This window comes from Cantharellus anzutake (assembly GCF_015039405.1).
Source record: "Cantharellus anzutake strain C23 chromosome Unknown EI90scaffold_45, whole genome shotgun sequence".
Classification (NCBI taxonomy): domain Eukaryota; kingdom Fungi; phylum Basidiomycota; class Agaricomycetes; order Cantharellales; family Hydnaceae; genus Cantharellus; species Cantharellus anzutake.
Window position 1 is genome coordinate 453,727 of NW_024066995.1, and position 18,150 is coordinate 471,876.

Below are 18,150 nucleotides of genomic sequence, written 5' to 3' on the forward strand. Positions count from 1 at the left end.
CTGCACCCTTCCACCGCTGGCGTCTCGTAGTCGATTCTTCGTCCAGGCAACGCGCCGCAAAGGCCGATCTCTCACCCTGGCCTACCCTTCACAGGCATAACCATTACGAGCCGCCGCATCACCACATTTAACCTGAACGGTGCATTACACGGCGCACACGATACCCAACTTTGGCGTCCCGGAGAAATAAACACCAAGCGATATTGTAAACCTCTCAAACCACATACATTATAACACTCACCATGGAAACAAGATGATGATCTTTCACACCATTATTGTATATTCAGAAGATTGATTTTCCAAATCTTGCCTTGATCGAGGACGTGCGGGTTGAATTTCGAAAAGTGATCTTATCGCCATCCATTCGCGTATCAACGATTTACTATCACAACAAGTTGATTCCTCGGGACTCTTTTTGTGGTTAAATGAATCCCTTGTCGCCCGAACCGAGGGAAATACATGCATGTAAAATCCCTCGCTCAGGCTCCAGATCGGGATCGACGAAAACAATGCGGGCGAAATGACGGCGTCATGATCGCTTGACAGCTAACACGCATTAAGTAATGAGATATATAATGTACACATACATGTAAAGGCTCACTTACTAACGATACCAACCCGTCTACGATAGATTTTCTCCCGACATGCTCAACACCACTCCACGAGTCGATCCACCCTCCACCACTCAGGCTCCCATTTGGGTCAGTATATGTAACACTTCGCCCCCTCCCCTCTCACTAATTTTTGACTCGGCGTGTTGATCGCGTCGTCTACTTCACTTTAGTGGTCGAATATCGCGATTTTTTGCGGTGTACACATCCTGGCCTTTTTTGGCGCGTTTTCTCGACCGATTTTGACGTGTCCATACCAAACTCTCGTTTTGTCCTTCATCTCATGGCGATTAGCTATGTTTGGTATCACTATTGGCTATCATCGTCTATGGTCACATCGCTCTTTCACTGCAGGGAGACCACTTCGCGTTATCCTCGCCGCTATGGGCTGCTCAGGTTTTCAAGGAAGCATCAAGTGTGAGAACATTACATTAACCTCCTCCCTTTTAACCCAAAATTCTGTCAGGGTGGTGCGCTCGCCATCGCCTTCATGTATGCAACTTGTTTTTCTTTTTACTGCATCAACCTTCCGGTAGCTGAACACTTCCTCCCCCTCCCCTCAACATATATAAAATCACAGCACCGTTACACAGATGATCCCGAGCACGATCCATACAGTGCCACGAGAGGCCTTTTGTACTCTCATATGGGCTGGATTTTCTGCAAGCCGAAATACGCCAGGCTTAGCCTCGTTGACGTATCCGACTTGGACAATGACCCGGGTATGTAAAACAATCAATATAAGTCCCCAACCTTCTTTTTTTGAAAAACAAAAAACCCACCTCCTTGCCCCAGTCGTCATCCTCCAACACAAGTACTACGTCCCCCTCGCTGTGGGTTTTCTTTCGTTATCCCCACGCTTATCGCCTCACTTTGGGGAGACACGTGGGGTGGTTTCATTTACGGTGGCCTCATCAGTCGACTTCTAGGTGGGTGACGTAATTTCGACATGGTCACCGATCACCACTGAAATGATCAAAATGAAATATCATATAATATTTTCGAAATGTCAGTTTGGCATTGCACATTTCTTGTCAACTCGTTCGCTCATTGGAATGGTCACCGTCTGTACTCGGATGAAATGAGCGCTCGAGGAAATCTGGTATTTGTCCCCTCTCTTTTCATTTTCCTTTTCGATTTGAAGTTCTTAATAAGGGGTGGGGTGGATGTGTGTAACTTCCTAGTTGATGGCGTTGCTTACTGGAGGAGAGGGTAATCACAATTTTGTGAGTCTTTGAAACCCCAAGTCGTTTCATTCTGTTAACGCCTTAGCAGCACGTGGGTAGCACCTTGCGGTCCAGGGGACACACAAAAAATTAACATGTCGGTGCCAACACACACACAACAAAAACCCGCATGTTCTAGCACGCATTTCCGTATGATTATCGAGCTTCCCTCGAATTAAAGAATACGAATGGGATCCTCGGGCTGGATCATCCATTTCTTATACCGACACACCAATTTTATCACCAGCGTGAAGACAGCAGACTACGATGATATCATCGAAGCGCGAAGATTAATTGCTTTCAAGTCCCAATCACCAGACAGAGCCGCCGTACATGTGCATGGAACTAGTAGTATCGACGATGGGAAGAACAAGGAGTTACCGCACTGGAACAGCGTGCAGATAGAACGGTTTGTCGTAGAGAACGGACGCTCCCTCCTTCTCGTTGATTCAAAGATCGTGGACGTGACAGACTACATGCTTCATCACGTAAGTCATCTTGAAGAGACGTAGTAGTCATGACTTATATTATATACGTAAATATAGCCGGGAGGATTTCGCATTCTACGCGAGTACATACTCAAGCCCGAGAGCCAACAATCGCAACCAATGGGAGAGATCCAATGAACGTTGATTTCGATCACGAATCATCCCTCCTCCCGCTTGGTAGTGAACAGAGGAGCACAGGAAATCGCAGCAGCACGGCCTGGAAGCCCAAAGATGCAACCTGGGCCTTTGATGGCGGTATGAACAATCATTCGCACATTGCCAAACGCAAGCTATCGGAGATGGCGATCGCTCTCTTTTCTCCTTCGAGCAGCAGCATAACAGATGCGAATCAATATTAAACCACGGACAAATTTCGCATCAACCTATCGACAGCGTTTCGAAAGTGTTCGTTGTCTATCCCATGCTCTCTCAATCCATCTCCATCAAAGGGTCCGGCATACACTCATACACTTGCCGTAAGATAAACTTCATAGAATCAGCGCTCGGGTCGGACAGTAGGATGAATTTTACCGCTTAGAGTCTCGAAAAGGTGCATTCGATACGTCGATGTCTTGTAACTGACGAAATTCTCGTCTCTGTGTTTTTTTTTTTGTAGTATAGCAAAAATAGAGTAAAATGGCAGTAGTAAAAGGTGTCTAAAGAAAATGTTTTTTTTTTTTGGACGGACCTTCCAGATAGCTTCTTGATCATGTTTCTAAGGGAAAGCACTACGCCATACACTAACTTGGCCTCCTCATCAAAGGGTAACGCTGTAGTGGACGTGGTGGAGTTCTGTCCAGATGCCATGCTCGCGGTGGGTGTCTGATGAGGTTCGTTCTGCGCGATGACGACTCCTGTGTTCCCCGCGAGATTGTATGTCGATTGGGAGTACTGCGACTGCGACTGTGCATGTGCGTCTTGAAGAAGGGACGTGGGGCGTGTCGTTGCGGATGAACCGGGAGGAGGAGGCGGCGCTACCGCTACGATGGCACGAGAAACACCGGGTAGTAGTTGTGACCTTCCATCGACGGTGACGCTAGGTTGTTTGGGTTTGTTGGTTCGGTGCCAGTCTTGATAATAAATGCAGGCGCAATGACTAAAATTGAGAGAGAGATAAAAGAAATATCTCAGCGTTTGGGGTCCGTTCGTAATCGAAGTTGAGGCATTTTTACCGGTCGAAGATATACAGGCTGAGGATGGATGATTGGAAGAATTGGCCCCAGCAAGGAAGGCGGTATATATGTAAGAAGAAGATGATGGAGAATTTGCGCCACAACTGACCTGTAGATAGTCATGGGCTAACGATGATCGTCGATGTATACGGAGAGGTCTCAAAGGTGACTATTGGCTTGGGCTTGGGCTCTCCTTGGAACAACTGGACAACTAGACAGAGCAGTTGCCGTTCGACAGACAGTGTAACACGAACGGCGACGGCCCCGGAAACGCACGTCACATGCTGTTGTTGGGCTCGTCACGTGGCCTGTTGGAGCCCCAATTTAAATCTTTCTCTCTTACCCCCAGGTTACCAGCCTCTACGGCGCCCCCGCCCCCCCACCATTACTATCCACAATGGTTCGACTCATCACGCACAACTTGCTCGCTTGCCATGTCAAAGGATGCGAATCATCATCGAACAATTTCCCTTTGGAATTCAAAGATGTTCGGGTCGAGATACGAGAGACGGATTTCAATCCGGAATTCCTTCAAGGGTTCATGCCCAAGATCGAATGGGATGCTTTGGTCTCTGCTTCTAGGCAGGTATGTTTATATTTTATTTTTATTTTTTTTCGCGAATTCGAATCTGGGGCTTAGACTTTCTTTTTTACTTGATGATAAAAAAAAAGCTAGGTGATACATCGCTTCCTGAAAACTTACCCGCTCCAGAGGCGCAGACGGAAGAATTTCTCAAAGCATTGCATCGGGTACTCATGGAGGTTAGCATTGATCAAAATCATATACATATGTATGATGCGTTTGAGGGCCCGTGGGGGAGGGTTTCCTTCACTCACTTTACACAACTTTTCGATTTCTACTTAGACACATGTTGAAGAAGGTGCGATGATATGCCCGAATTGTGGGCATGAGTACAGGATATCGAACGGAATACCGAACATGGTTGAGTTTTGTTTTTGTTTTTTCATCCCCCCGTCCTTTGATTTGCGATCGATCTCATCCTTGAATAGCTCCTCACGGAACACGAGATCGGAAAGTGACATTGAAGAAGATACTCTATCTCCGCCCCCCCCCCCGATTTGCATCGATCTCTACAATAATGTTAGGGCACCATACTTGACGGGTTTTATTATACTCTGGTATCGTATCACAAAGTGGGCCACATCTAAGATGAGATGGCGCAGCTCTCGTAAAGCGATACTCTTTGGCAGCCCAGAACGGCATATCAGTATTAAATGACCACTCCGTTGTAGTGTATCGCCAAGCATGCAAGAAGATGAAAAGTTGATCGGGCCTGGGATCTGGAAGCAGTGGGAGGTAACATTCGGAGCAATGCGTAATCGACGACTCTGGAGAGCTACCCGCGGCTGCTGTCTCTGCCAAGTCGGGCAATGCCTCCGCTAAAGAGGAGATAAGAAGGGTGTCGGAATCCGCCCGCACGGGTTCCGAGGGAGTAGCATCACGAAACTTCTGAACAGGTGTAACACTGATAATGTGTTTGACCGTATCAAGGTCATCCACTGGAGCTGTTGGATCAAATCGAGGGTTGGATCTGTGCTGCGGAGGTGCGATCACTTCCAAAGGGCGAGGTGCTAAAGCCTCTGCTTTCTTTTGTTCCTTCTCCTTGGGAGTTAATTTCCGTCGTAGTGCTCGGCCTCTTTCTCTCGCTATACTGGGATCAGGATGAGTAGTCAATGGGACTCCTTGGAGGCTGACTGCGCCTTTGGCGCGAAAGACAACATCTCTCCATCTGGAATAGTCATCATTCTCATCCTTCATGTTCCGGAGCTTTTGGATAATGGTCATTGCCTCGTCCGAAAGAAGTATGGGCGATGAGATGCCAATGTCAGTGCCCTCTTCTCGAGGCAGCAACGCATGCTTGGACGAAGGCTCCGGAGCCTCAGGCTCATCAGGCAGAGGTGAAGGGGAGGAGCTTAGACGATCTCTCTGTTTTCTCGAGATCGGGGGAGCTGGTGGAGGATGGTATATGTCCGCTGCAGGTCGTGTTGAAGGCGTTAGGGACACTCCTCCCCTGCCGTTGTTTGGCCCCTATCAGAGAGGATGATAGATCAATCATGCTGTCGTTCTGGCTACTGAAAGTGTACCCGCCCATGCACGAGTGCTGTTGTAAATGGGATCGTTTGCAATTGGATGGCCAAGATACTGCAGATGGACGCGAATTTGATGAGCTAGAAATACGCAGTAAGAGGTGAAGCGCATTTGATCGAACAAGAAACGCCATACATCGCCCTGTCCAAGGTCGACCTTAAAAAACGATCGGGTCAGTATTCATGCGCCTCGCGCCAAGACATTGTTCTTACAGTGAAGAACACTGGTATCTGTAGTCTCGTCGTAAGACATCCTGTTGAAAGTGGTCTTTGCGTACTGCGACGACGGCATCTGAGTTTTTGGTGTGTACAGTGTCGGTGGAAGTGCCAAGACAAACCTTGCCCTCAGGGTGCACAATATTAAGCCCCATCTGACGATCAACGGTGATCAGGGGCTGTTCCACAGTGACCTCTTCCCTGTCGACCTGACGTATCGCAATCAGTAATAAAAAAGTCTGGCGAACTGCACATACTCTGGGAACTTCCCAACACAACGCGCGATATACTCCTTCCTGACGGTCCCCTTTGCAAATTCCTCACAAAGAGATTTTGCCCGTCGCGAGGTCAATCCAATGATCATCAGTCCCGATGTCAGCCTATCCAGGCGATTTACAGCTACAGAAGTATCACAACATGGAATACACACCCGCGGGACTATGCGAACCACGCACTTACTGAAGAGCCTCCCCATCCCATAGTCGGCCTGAAGTATTTCAACGAGGGTATTCTTCTTATATCTCCCCGTAGTATGGATGGGCTAGAATAGCCGTGAATATATCTGCAAACGTATGGTCGCCCGATGTGCGGAAATTTGCGTACAATGCTCCCAGGTTTGTCTATCACGAGAATTTCTTCCCCATCGTCACGATGGATGATCTTTATAGGTACCGAGGTCACAGGAGGTTCATGGCGATGCACAACATTTCTATGCACAAAAAATGGGTGTGAGTGTTTCCAAATGAGGCGAGCAAGAACAAACTCTATTCGGTCTCCATTGCGCACGATCGTCCCAGGTAGAGCCACCTTGCCATTCATGGTGACAACTCCAGATTCTAGTGCGAATCTCTGGGAAAATTCCCCAGTCAGACTACGAAATTATTCTTGAAACAGGAAAACCGAACGTAGTACTCTACGGAGCGATCTCTAAACTCAGTGCTGAAGAGTTCCAGAATTTCACGATTCCACCATCTTTCCTTCGCAAATGTCCGGTACGGATACCAATATGGTGGAATCCTTTTAAGACCTGGCGTGCAAAACACCGAAGAGTCTTGGCAAGAATTGCTCGACCTTGAGGACTCAGATGTGAGTGTCGTCATTCCTGGCCCTGTTGTATAAGGATGTCCAGTTTTCGATCTCGCAAATTTCCGTATTTCACTGCCACTTGGAGCGGTCCATTCGACAGTTGTTCGACAGCGTACTAAAAACACTCCAAGTCACTTATGGCCCAAAAACACGCGCGCAGGTGTAGGGGGACGCGTTGGAAGCCATGATCATGGATGAGGGTTGTGGCCAAGACATGCGCCAAGCTTCTGGCGCTTGCCATGCAAACATTCAAGTTAGTTCATGCTGCTCTTGTTGCAGTGTTTTCATCTCACGTATAGATGTGACAGTCGGCGGGACATGCACGTTGACTAGATTCACTTGAGTGACGTGGATTATCTGCTTTATATACCGAATAGCAGTGAGACATTAAACATACATGGCTTTCTTACTACGATGTGGCGGACACTGCAGTGGAATCGCCCAAAAGTCATCAGTGGTAAGGAAGATGCCGTTTGCATTGGAGCGAGTACTCTCAGTTGACGTAGAGATGCGAGGCCTGTCGCCCGCGCCAACTTCATCTGTAATCGCTGCCCAGGGTTGTTGCTAACCAAAACCCCAGATGGAACCCATGATTGAGCCCCGTCGTTTATACGCACTCTACGGTTTGAGTCTTTTCGCGGTACAGGTTCTATTACGACTGTTTCACCCGGGTGGTAGATGGATACGGGGGGCAGTACATGCTCAAGTTCGAGTTTAATGAGGCTGACGCACCTGCGTAATAACAGGTTGAATTTATATGGTTCGTTCCTTATCGCAGTGCATTCCAGGCAACCAGAAGATCGATCCTGATAGACATTGTGCCTCAAAGATAAGTGACGCCAGTGGCTTTAGAGTACAGCCATTTTGACGGGCCCGCGTCACCACGCAATTCGGTAAGTTCCCCAACCCAGAATGCCCTACATTCACAAGCCAGGTCCGGGTTGTCGATAGCTCTTGGCATAAGTGAATTCGGAGTCCATGTCCCAGATACCAGAGTTCTCATCAGCCATGTACTTCATTCTCAACTGTGGCGTGGGTGCCGTCACGCCTGCCGACCCGGTCTCTGACCATTCGGATTTGACAATGGCATTCAGGAATCTAACACTGTCCTTCGATGAGGCATTCCATAAGTGAGCTTAGTTGGCTACAGCTTGGGTAATGACACAGGTGTGTAGCTCCTTCGACTTGATCCGACTTATCCGTTCCTTGTGGAACCGCCAGGCAGCATGTGGCACTGTAATAGCAGCGTTGATGATGCTCCTGCTCTGGTGCCGGAAACTTGTTTCCAAAAGATGTGAGCTGCAGCATGTCAGGACCCAATGGGTGTCAACATAGGACGGACAGTGCCATCGACACGATGTGCGACAATTATCTTCCTAGCAGCAAACATTAGACTAGTTTGCCAACCACAGCTATGTATTTCTTATTCTCGTACTCAGAATTGTAAGTCCATCTCCAAGGATTCTTCGGACCCATGTGATGCTCTCAAAGTAAAACATCTCTCCTCACTGTACACCTTTGCCGATAGGATTCCTTGTGCTCTGCTGGCTTACACATGTGGTCAAAAGTGCGACACAGGTTGTTCCGCGCCCCGCTCCCTGAAGACAGGCCATGTATCCCTCTCGGAGGACTGGGATCCGCTCAGAGGGAAATCGCAATTCTTCATGAACTGGGCAAGCCCCCACCCTCCGACCGTGAGTCTACCACGTCTGGCAGTGGCAGAAGGAAACTGACTCAACCGATGTTATGCTCCGGAAGAGCTCGGCTAAGGTGGCATCATTCTAAGTACGAAACGGTCTCCCAGTAGTGTACGTCTTTCCCACTTTCACTGTTTACATGACAAAATTAACAGGTCCGAGCTAACAATCCATCGACTCCATCGTGATCTGATCCAGTTCAGTACTAATGCCCCGGGGTTATTCGATCCATTCCGTTCAGTTTGGCTCCGCCGAATAATGTCTTATGACTTTTCCGCCTCATCCGCATCGACCAAAAGGGCATTGACAGGGAGCTCTCTACGCTGGTTACTTCGGTCTTCAATCAGTCTTCATGATGCTTCCTCAGGCTTGTGCTGTGCCACTGCTTTGCACCCTTTCGATGCACCGCGGATTTAATTATAGTTTTTTCCAGACCTGATTATATACCAGACCCAGCTTTGGGGGACGGCAGATGTGTTTACGCAACCGAAAACGCAGAAAATGCTGTTGTTGCCTGAAGACACCTCTACGCGTGTAAAACGCATGCGCAATTCCCCGATACCTTGTCCTGTCACCCATATCCTCAGTGTCTCCTAGTTCCGCAGCATTCGTTAGAACTTGGGCTAAAGCTACACTGTAAATCAGGTTTTGGCGTGACTCTATCACCTAGGATCCCAGTTCCGCCATCGGAAGAGGGCTAAGGACACCGCCGGCAGAACTCCGCTTGGGTGTCATGGACCTGTCAAGCAACATCTCTCTTCAACCGGAAGATGACGGTTACTTTGGGTCATGGAATCGCCGACCTTGTTCTGAGAACGAGTTTTCGCACTCAGTGTCACCCTTAACCAGGATATCTCGTAAACTGGGTCCTCATTCGATGGTATCAGAGATTGCTGAATTTGTGTTGATACTGGGACTTCTCGCCCAGGGCAGATCGTTCGTGGATGGTCATGACGGTTTTCCCTCTTGGCGCCGCTAGTAGGTTCTACCGATTAAGGGTCCCCTTTCGAACAGGTTGCTGACTAACTTCCATGCATCACTTGTTGCTCGTTCATTCCCAAAACGTATCATTAGTTCAGAGACGATCGCTCCTTCCTCTCAGCGCCCCTTGGGTCGTTTGAAAGATTCCGCCACAGTCCCTCTTCTTGGGCAACACCCTTGTCTTCCCCCTGACTGATCGTATGAATCGGGGATGGATCCTAGTGCCACTCTTCCCCCCACCCCTGACAATCCCACGCCTCTGGTTTTACAAAAAAACTTGATGAAGCGTACTTGGAATGGTCAGTCTCTTGATCACCATTGCATTGCGGCCGTCTCATTGGTTTTCTCGCGCAGCTGATGGCTGCAGCACCCTGCCTCTGGCTGATATTGCTGCCTGTTCATATATCACGGTCACAGCGCTTACAAGCATTGGCCTGAGTTTTGGGCAGCGGCTGCTTGCGCTCCAAATATTGCCTTCGATCTCATTTGCGACATGCTTCCGGGTTCATGTCCCAGCTATCTACATGATCGTGTAAAGCAGTGGCAATACGTAAAGCTGACTTTGACATTGCTCATTTCACCCCAATCTGCATGTGCACGCCATGAGTACACATGGCCTCAGAATACCTGCAGTGTAAATGAATCGTTTGCGTGTCTCATAACTTCAAAGCAATACCTTGGGCTGAATTCTCTACCGTGCCAATTCGTCCCTACCTGCAGTAAATGGCTTGTTTATCGGGCTGAGAGACTGGGTTCGAAGAGACCCCGAGGAGCAACCGTCACGAGTGCACAAGTTCGCCTTCTGACTTCGAATCTCGCGCCTCCAGGGAGGATTGTTTGCAGGGATGTTGCTGGAGCTAGGGTGTAATTCTGGAGTTGTGGACGGGTCAATCGATGTCGTGAGCTAGACTGGAAACCAAACAGAGCAGTCAATTGGAAATATTGCAACATAAAATGTTATTGATATATGTTGAACCGATGTATGGGCACAAATTTGAACAGTTTACTTCTCGCTGATCGACTAAGCCTGCATATGGTCTAAGTATTCCCACAAATGACTTCATGGACGTGTGAAATCGCTAACACCCTGCGAATATGATCCTGGACATGTGGTGAAGGACCAGAGTACTCAGTGCAGAACAGCCGAACATGTGTGGACTTCCGTGATGAGAAACAACTATCATCAGCGTTAGGAGGTCCCAGAGGATTAAAAGGGGATACCCCCTTTGGATGATACGGTTCTTCGGAGTGCAATGGACACCTTCTGGTAACGATTGCCTGTAAATGCTGCATCGGCCGAGGACAATGAAGAAGGGATTGATCCCATATGACAGACAAAGTGTACAAGAGTGGCTGATAGGCTGCATGCAAACACAGAAGAACCATGACAAGAACCAGAGAATCGAGCGGGGGAAGGGTTTCTTTTTGAATACGATTTTAAATCCCTTGAGACTGGTCTTTACTCAGATTCGCACGAGAACGGAGGCCTACCCAGTCACCCGGTTCGGGCATGGGGCAACGTGGTAGGAACAGTCTAGGAATGGATCAATAAAGGAATCTTGGAAGCGGGGGAACTGTGCGGAGCTCTAGAACGAGGAACCACTAGCCGAATTATAGAGATATTCGCAAAGCTACGTTATAAACCAGTGAAGTGAGAAGAGTGATCGAGGGCCTCGCGAACAGCAACATACGAAACACCAACTTACACCCCTTGTGTGCGCCTTGTTGCCTGAGAAGGGTCGTCAGCTGGAAGAGTATACGGAGGGAGTGGGGCAAGAAGCCCTGGCCCAGCGGCCGGCATCGGATCGTAGGCCCGAAACTATGAAAAAGTCTGCAGTGGCGAAAAACGAGCGAGTCCATTGAACTGGTGGCGAGCCTCTGTCCAAAGAGCCTGGTCATCTGGTTTGAGTTGGCAAGCGAGAGTTCTGGCAGACCCTTGTTATGGACGTTCTTGTTTGGAATGCCGAGATGACCGCTCCGGGGAAGTGGCGAATCAGGGTCGGACTTGTCCTTGTAAGGTACGGCTGAGGGATAGCACGGTTTTGGGCGCACGCAAAGGTCAACTTGTAGAGTGAGTTTTTTCTGATGTGGCTATTCGTTTTCGTTCGATTGACATTGTTTGTGCTAAAGGGGGGAGCCGAATATAATTCTTTCTTCCCTTCCCAAGGTCCAAGCGCGTTAGGCGAATGAATTGATCATGAGGTGGATGATCTGCGTCGAGGTCAGCAGGGTCGGCGAGGTCGAGCAAGACGGATCATGGCAAAAGGTGCATTCCACTCCCACAAGGCTTTTCACAATGAAACGATGGATAGAGGCGTCACTTAACCACATCATCTTCAGAGTCTATTTCAGTGAGCCTTGCAACGAACGTTGGCAATCTCGAGCTGTTTATATGGAACGTTCTTTGGATCTCCGGCAAATGGTGCTTCAACCGCTGTCGGTGACATTCTGGGACACAACACACAGACTTGATTCGGGACAACATGACAATTGCTAGATTCGGGACTCCTTAATGGTGTCGCCAATTGGAAGGTGCGGCCGCTTGGCCTATTCTGGGCTGCAACACTTGGGCGGCTAACCCTTCACTTCCTGGCCTCGACAACACAAGAAATGCTGTCAGTCACGCGTGGAACAGTGTTTATCGCCGGGCGCAGCGCATTACTTACGGGTGAAACGAGGGATGTTCCCGCAACCATCTTTGGTCCTCGTGTGCCAGCGCCTCTGGATATTTGGCATCTCTCAAGCTTTGGTGCCGTATTCTTCCAGTCTCAAGCCTTCAACAGAATCACCTGATAGACCCGGGGCGTCGAGGCCACTCATCGGCGCGGATGCTGAGGAAACTGTGCCTTTTGTGCTTGAGTTAGGTGCCCATGCTGTAAGCCCTATCGCTGCAAAGCACAAAAACCAGCCAGCGAAGCACCGAGGACTCCGTTCGAATATTGGGTAGCTCATTTCGACTATGCATTGTGTCTCCGAGGGTTAGAATGTGCCGAGAACAACAGTATAGCCTTCTAAGGATTGTGCCTGCCGCAATCCGTTGTCCAACGTACTCAGACGCTATCTCTGTGGGCCATGCTCGATGGCTGTCTCACTGCCCCTGAATGAGAGGGTGGACTTTAATAACAGATTCCATTCTTCTGATTTCCATTGGCTGCCCTCGCCAAGGTCCCAATTCAGGAGTTGATCTTCCATATAAAGAACTTCCCGATGAATTTTTGCTTTATGAAGCTCGGGGATTGAGCAGCTCGGTGGCCAATTGGCTTAAAGGAGACAGGTTCAGGCATGTCGATGGCCTTTGTTGGGGCTGACAGGTGTCCAAGCAAAACACAGCGGGGAAGCCCGTGGACACGTTGCATATTGTTGCATTCAGTTCTCATCAGCCCGGGTTTTGGCGTTCTCGTTTTGGCTCCAAGTTGCTCGGCTTTTCCTTTCCCCAAAAATAGCCGAAGTTCATGCATGCTTTTCTGGAATTTTTCCTTCGGGACACAATAAGAAAAGATTGTATGAATCGCGATCTGTCAAGTCATTTCCTTTCCAGATTCCTGTGGAAACAAGGTACATGCAAGCCTCACTGAAAACGTGCGGACCCGAACGGTGTCTGGGGTCATGAGTTTGATGATTTTCATTGTCCAACTCCCCTATAAATTCCTCAACGCTAATCATTGCCCCATTCTCTCATACCTTACTACGTTATCCATTCCTCTAGATCTACTATGCCTGAATATTTCCTGACCTTAATCGCTTTTGATTTCTTGACGGAGCCCATCAGGATGTCATCAAGCCAAACCCCTAGAAGTTGCCGATCTCCCCCATCCTCCTATGATGGAACTCCTAACATACACAACCTAGACATCCTGGGCAGCGCCGTGCGCGTCAAATTTTACGATCCCCATTTCCAGCTTGTTATGTCCACAGGCAGCGTAATGGTTAGTTCATCAGCTTTGCTCTCATCAGTTTCTAGGTGTTCACTGGTAATCAGGGTGAAGGGATGCTAGAGCCAGTGCAAGTGTTATCAATAGCGGATCGCAATGTGATTACCATCAATCGGGATGGATATCGTCCGAAGCGATTCCTGGTTCGCATTCGAACCGTTGTGAGTGACACATTGACCTTCTCATGAGTAGTGTCAATAACACAGCGTATCAGGAGACACATGAAGCATCTCCAGGATCCAAACCGTTTGGGTTCAGGTGCAATTATTTCATGCCGACGTCTAATGGTTCTTTTTACACAACCAAGTCCGCGATTGACGGCGCTATCCAAAATACAATGCTCCGTGCGAGTGCAAACGCCCTCGGAACAAACATGGAACACGAAAGAGAGGTAGAGCGCCGTTTACGTGAGCAAGTTGTCCACGTCAGTATGAAATTGTTCTCTCTAAAATCTCGTACATTAACATTTATTTGGTTTTAACAGCCCGTTCTGCTTAAGATTGGGGAGCGCAAAGCAGATTACTTCTACACTTGCACGTCATTTCCTTCGAGTGTCCTTGCTGCTGACGAATGGCGACTCTCCCAGATTGGCTGTATGATGAGGGCAGCATCATGACTTTGCAAATGGCTCATGGGACGCAACAGCTGACCGGTAAACCATATACGCGTCAGCTTCGCTTTATTTTGTTCCCTCATCAGTTTCCAATCGTTTCATAGTCCAAAAAACCAAGGCCCTCATTATCAAGTTAATCGGAGTACTTACCGTGCGTTTGCACACTCGCTTCTTGCTATCGTAGCTGACAAGCTACATCGTTTAGGCCATTCATTCCGCCGGACTTCAACATATAAACCTATCACCGCGCGTGCGTCAGTCCTCAGCCGGCTACTTCCATCCCTACTCATAAGTCTGTCTTCGTGCCCAGAACATTGTCCTGATGTCTGGAACCCAGAATCCTAGGCTCTTGGAGGTCAGCGGACTCACCGAATTCGAAACTGAAGAGCATGATAGATGGCAGCTAGCCTTGTTGATATCTATGATGTGCGTAAATTTAGATTAAATTCATCTCTCCGCGACGATTCTAATCAGTGAAAAGGCTTACGGATAACATGGGAACCGATATGGAGCTTGAATCGGACGAATTGCAAGCTCAAATCGGTTCCTTTTCTGTTCAACTGGCGAATGACGACCCACTCGCCGCTGGTATGTTTCATGGGGTACGATAAATTTCGGCTTCTCAACGCATTCGCTCTTAGATTTCATCACTCATCTGGCTCTCCATGACCACTCGGATCGACGCTTGTCCTTGTCGGAGGCATCCAGTCATGCATGGTGGAGCGAGGCTGGGCGAGGGTCTGCTTGATGTACGTTGGGGGCTCAGAGCACTGCAGCCCCTGTTGCTTCATCTCTCTGTAACGTGGATGGTGCCACGTTTCTTGCGTCATCGCTCTCTTGCTCTACTGCTCATTGTTCCTACGCTTTGCAGGCGCCTCCTGCGTAAATGGCCCTGGATCGACTTCACCTTATATCGGCATTGTGCCATTCGTGGCTGAGGCTGACACACGGGCTGGTCCACTGGACCGAGACATTGTTGATCCATTTCAATTATCTCATACTTTCTGATGTTCCATTCGATGCCGCACAGATTGTTTACGTAACCATGTCGCTCTAAGTACTTCGGCAATCATACCATGTCTGTCCAGAGCGTTTCCCCGGCTGGCAGGAAAGCTCGTCGCTCTCGTCCATCTGAAGGTTCAATCTCTAGGTGGAAAGATTGAGCAGACTAACTTCGGGTTCCTTGGCCCTTTTGATGTAAACGATGTCAATCCCGCCACAGGAGCTGAGCCTTGTTGCTTGCCTTGCTGTTCACCAGCTCCCTCTTGCCTTATGGGTGAGCATTCTTGCCCAAGCCGCCAGACGCAGACCGTGTTTGGCCCGTAGTTCCTCGGCCCACGTGAACCATAGGTTCTGTTACACGTTTCAAAGTGGAGCTGTGACTAGTATTTCCATGAGGACGAAGTCGACGCTATTGCCCGTACGCTGATGTTTCAATACGTCAAAAATATCACGCTCTCTGTTGTTTTCATACCTTCTGCATCCCGGAGACTATAACAAGGCGACTTCTCGCAGTTGGCCTGTTCAGAGCCCAAGGTGCCACGGTCGGCAATACCCCCACTTCCACCCCCTTACATAATCAGGTGTGCACTAAACGGACCCGGGTATATGGAGATGATCTCCGCGATACAGGCGTACAGTGAAGAGATCAGAGAATTGGCTGAACCTCTTTGAAGCCATGCTATCGTGAGGTGTGATCTCGCGTCATTACTGTGGATGTAGGTGCGTACCCGTTGAGCGGCGGCACAGAAGACTAATGTGGGATTATGTTCAGCTAAAACCGCTCAAGCACTCAGTAAGGCAGAAACACCCAGAGAGAATAGTCATACTGACTTCCGGCTATGCGAAAGAAGAAGCCCGTAAGTTTCAGAAGCATCCGCACAGAAGGTTCCAAACTGTGACCTCGGTTGACAATGCCCAATGGAAGCCAACGCAAATGATGGACCGCTCCTAATTAGGATGACCGAGGTGAAGTTGCATGTGCATGTCACCCAATCCGTCACAGTCCCAAAGATTCCTTTAATTTACTTATCAGCTCAGCACGCAACGAACCAAACCGGATCTACCTTCATATTGGGTGAGTTCGCTGGGTGGGGTTGACACGGGACCTACAACCATAACCACCCAGCTCTGCCCCCCAGCCCCAACTTCCTGTACCTCCCATCATCGGATACATCGCCCCTTTCTTTGATCCGCTCCTGGCCGTGCTCCATAATCATGATACGTCGACCAGTAGCAGTAAAGATCGGCAATGTGATTAACGAACCCGCGAGTCTGGTACAGAGACAAGGGAGTGGGATCTAATGATATATTGAGGTGATACAAAGCGGGATGGGATCGAGGCCCTGCAAATTTCCGTCAAGGATATGTTTGGAGCTGGTTGGTTTTTGTTGGTGGGATTGTTGATAGGCCCAGAGTGCTCGAAGACAAATGCATAGATACTCAGATCAGATGAATGATTGGTCATCAGGTCCCTATCCACATAGAGAACTTGGTGATGCTCCTTCGTATAATTAAGCCAGCGCAGTTCTTCTGGAGGGTGTGTTACCCTCAGGGGTGGAAACGCCTGAGTAAACCACGCCCGAGAGCTCAGCAACTCCAAGATGTGCCAGAGGTGAGAACGAATCTGAACGATACAATCAAGCAGCCCTGTCTCTTCGGATTTCAAATGTAGAACCGGCAGTTCAGGGAGGCTACCGCTACGTAAGATGCACCGTTGACCAACGGCAGTCAGTGGTCCTGCAGTATTTGTCATGACCCAAAGACTGCACCATCGGGAGGCCCTAGGGAGGCCCCTATTTATCGATCTCTTGTCTATCGGGGCTTGCCGCATTCTCCTTTTCTCGCTCGCAGAAAGACCTTTTCTGCAATAGGTGAATCACCGTCCAGTTCTTACATTCGTATACTAGGAACATTCAGGGTGCGTCAACGCGGCCGTTGAAGCGCCTCCTCGTATAGGTATCCCCTCCAACCGGACAAAACAATAATTTATCCCTGATCTGAGTAAGGGAATCTGGTTAATCCCAAGGACTAAGATCGAAGGGTCTCAATCGTCTCGAAGAGAAGGCACAGTGGGCATCAAAGGCAGACTAGGCCACAACCCATTGTCTGGATCCCACCTGGATTCGCCTGTATGTATATAGAATGAATATATCATACATGCTTGCATCTTGGAGAGCTTCTTCGGAGGCCTATGACGTCACATGTCAGTCTGATCATCGTCCACTTTGAAATGTTATAGTTTACCTTGGGAGCATTGGAATTGCTGTTAGCTCGCTGTTATCTGCTCTAGGCCACTGAGGTCAGCCACTGCCCAGGAGAAATCATTTCAGGCACTGGGGTATGGAAAATGGTTGGTCATCTAACTATACCGGGTTAGTAGCGACCCAGCGCCGATTACGAACCCAATCGCTGTCGCTGCCGTGAGCCGCGCCCATTTGCGGCTTTTTGAAGAGAATATTGGCGCAGGTTGTAAATACATAAGCACAATTCGCTAGCCATCATGCCAGGGATGCAACATCGACCCCTCCATATTACGGCAGTTAGGATGCGTGGACTCAGTGACTACTCCAGGGCCCAAAAACGGCCTGTGGGACGAAATGCCCTCAGCGCAAGTGGTGGCGGTGGCAGCGGGATATTACTGGAATTGGAAACCAGGCGCTAGACACGTGCTTCTTGGCATTTTCCCACGCCAGACACCCTTGACGGTTCAGCCTTTGCGCACAATCGGCGGCGCGAGCGTGATATGACCAAGCCTCCCAGGGTACACTCAGGTCGCAATTCGGGAATGGAAGCGAGCCATTTAATCTATCCTGACCTCCAGCAATGTGCGTCCCTGGATGCTTGGAAGCGAATCTGGGCGTCCGGTTACTCGCCTAGACTCCCTTAGCGCCGCTTATCTGGCCCACGGAAGCAGCGGAAGACGTGTTAGTGTTCCGTTTCCGCAGTTTCTTAGGATAGACGGTGCTCACATGCTTAAGGGTGAACACTGGGATTCTAGACACTATGTGTTATTGACC

The 18,150-nt window shown here is 49.1% G+C and overlaps 8 protein-coding genes across 8 annotated transcripts; 4 read left to right on the forward strand and 4 right to left on the reverse strand.

The window, feature by feature from the left end:
* The first annotated feature begins 621 nt into the window (after positions 1-621).
* Positions 622-2,777, forward strand: EI90DRAFT_3069993 (uncharacterized protein). Its single transcript, XM_039061203.1, has 12 exons — positions 622-701; positions 785-1,028; positions 1,078-1,103; positions 1,192-1,333; positions 1,407-1,448; positions 1,493-1,540; positions 1,625-1,713; positions 1,796-1,837; positions 1,977-1,987; positions 2,019-2,325; positions 2,383-2,408; positions 2,453-2,777. The coding sequence occupies exons 1-12, from the start codon at positions 645-647 to the stop codon at positions 2,682-2,684; spliced, it is 1,266 nt and encodes a 421-aa protein (XP_038913039.1). The 5' UTR covers positions 622-644; the 3' UTR covers positions 2,685-2,777.
* Positions 2,397-3,784, reverse strand: EI90DRAFT_3070000 (uncharacterized protein). Its single transcript, XM_039061204.1, has 5 exons — positions 3,607-3,784; positions 3,498-3,515; positions 3,014-3,421; positions 2,857-2,921; positions 2,397-2,787 (listed from the first exon to the last, which is right to left on the reverse strand). Exons 1-5 carry the CDS (start codon positions 3,618-3,620, stop codon positions 2,681-2,683), a joined length of 612 nt encoding a protein of 203 aa, XP_038913040.1. The 5' UTR covers positions 3,621-3,784; the 3' UTR covers positions 2,397-2,680.
* Positions 3,785-3,894: 110 nt separating this feature from the next.
* EI90DRAFT_3146497 (uncharacterized protein) lies at positions 3,895-4,538 on the forward strand (the record flags this gene model as incomplete). Its single annotated transcript, XM_039065419.1, has 4 exons — positions 3,895-4,083; positions 4,170-4,259; positions 4,363-4,440; positions 4,509-4,538. 4 exons carry the CDS (start codon positions 3,895-3,897, stop codon positions 4,536-4,538), a joined length of 387 nt encoding a protein of 128 aa, XP_038913041.1.
* A 16-nt stretch (positions 4,539-4,554) lies between these two features.
* EI90DRAFT_2929735 (pseudouridine synthase) lies at positions 4,555-6,922 on the reverse strand (the record flags this gene model as incomplete). The annotated part of the gene is made up of 12 exons (XM_039054995.1): positions 4,555-4,872; positions 5,002-5,097; positions 5,215-5,441; positions 5,604-5,687; positions 5,743-5,763; positions 5,820-5,883; positions 5,945-6,023; positions 6,080-6,221; positions 6,282-6,363; positions 6,426-6,531; positions 6,586-6,671; positions 6,728-6,922. The coding sequence occupies 12 exons, from the start codon at positions 6,920-6,922 to the stop codon at positions 4,555-4,557; spliced, it is 1,500 nt and encodes a 499-aa protein (XP_038913042.1).
* A 5,243-nt stretch (positions 6,923-12,165) lies between these two features.
* Positions 12,166-12,648, reverse strand: EI90DRAFT_1915742 (uncharacterized protein). The gene is made up of 2 exons (XM_039052332.1): positions 12,253-12,648; positions 12,166-12,175 (listed from the first exon to the last, which is right to left on the reverse strand). Exon 1 carries the CDS (start codon positions 12,536-12,538, stop codon positions 12,326-12,328), a length of 213 nt encoding a protein of 70 aa, XP_038913043.1. The 5' UTR covers positions 12,539-12,648; the 3' UTR covers positions 12,166-12,175; positions 12,253-12,325.
* Positions 12,649-12,841: 193 nt separating this feature from the next.
* EI90DRAFT_1915239 (uncharacterized protein) lies at positions 12,842-14,918 on the forward strand. Its single transcript, XM_039052330.1, has 12 exons — positions 12,842-13,141; positions 13,293-13,381; positions 13,436-13,512; positions 13,566-13,676; positions 13,733-13,942; positions 14,003-14,051; positions 14,105-14,185; positions 14,236-14,282; positions 14,337-14,381; positions 14,442-14,557; positions 14,613-14,719; positions 14,773-14,918. Exons 2-12 carry the CDS (start codon positions 13,300-13,302, stop codon positions 14,877-14,879), a joined length of 1,032 nt encoding a protein of 343 aa, XP_038913044.1. The 5' UTR covers positions 12,842-13,141; positions 13,293-13,299; the 3' UTR covers positions 14,880-14,918.
* Positions 14,919-15,213: 295 nt separating this feature from the next.
* Positions 15,214-16,018, forward strand: EI90DRAFT_3070022 (uncharacterized protein). Its single transcript, XM_039061205.1, has 5 exons — positions 15,214-15,320; positions 15,375-15,556; positions 15,606-15,812; positions 15,862-15,905; positions 15,965-16,018. Exons 2-3 carry the CDS (start codon positions 15,525-15,527, stop codon positions 15,772-15,774), a joined length of 201 nt encoding a protein of 66 aa, XP_038913045.1. The 5' UTR covers positions 15,214-15,320; positions 15,375-15,524; the 3' UTR covers positions 15,775-15,812; positions 15,862-15,905; positions 15,965-16,018.
* Positions 16,019-16,053: 35 nt separating this feature from the next.
* On the reverse strand, positions 16,054-17,070 carry EI90DRAFT_1915477 (uncharacterized protein). Its single transcript, XM_039052331.1, has 3 exons — positions 16,903-17,070; positions 16,244-16,830; positions 16,054-16,193 (listed from the first exon to the last, which is right to left on the reverse strand). Exons 1-2 carry the CDS (start codon positions 16,962-16,964, stop codon positions 16,389-16,391), a joined length of 504 nt encoding a protein of 167 aa, XP_038913046.1. The 5' UTR covers positions 16,965-17,070; the 3' UTR covers positions 16,054-16,193; positions 16,244-16,388.
* Positions 17,071-18,150: the final 1,080 nt, after the last annotated feature.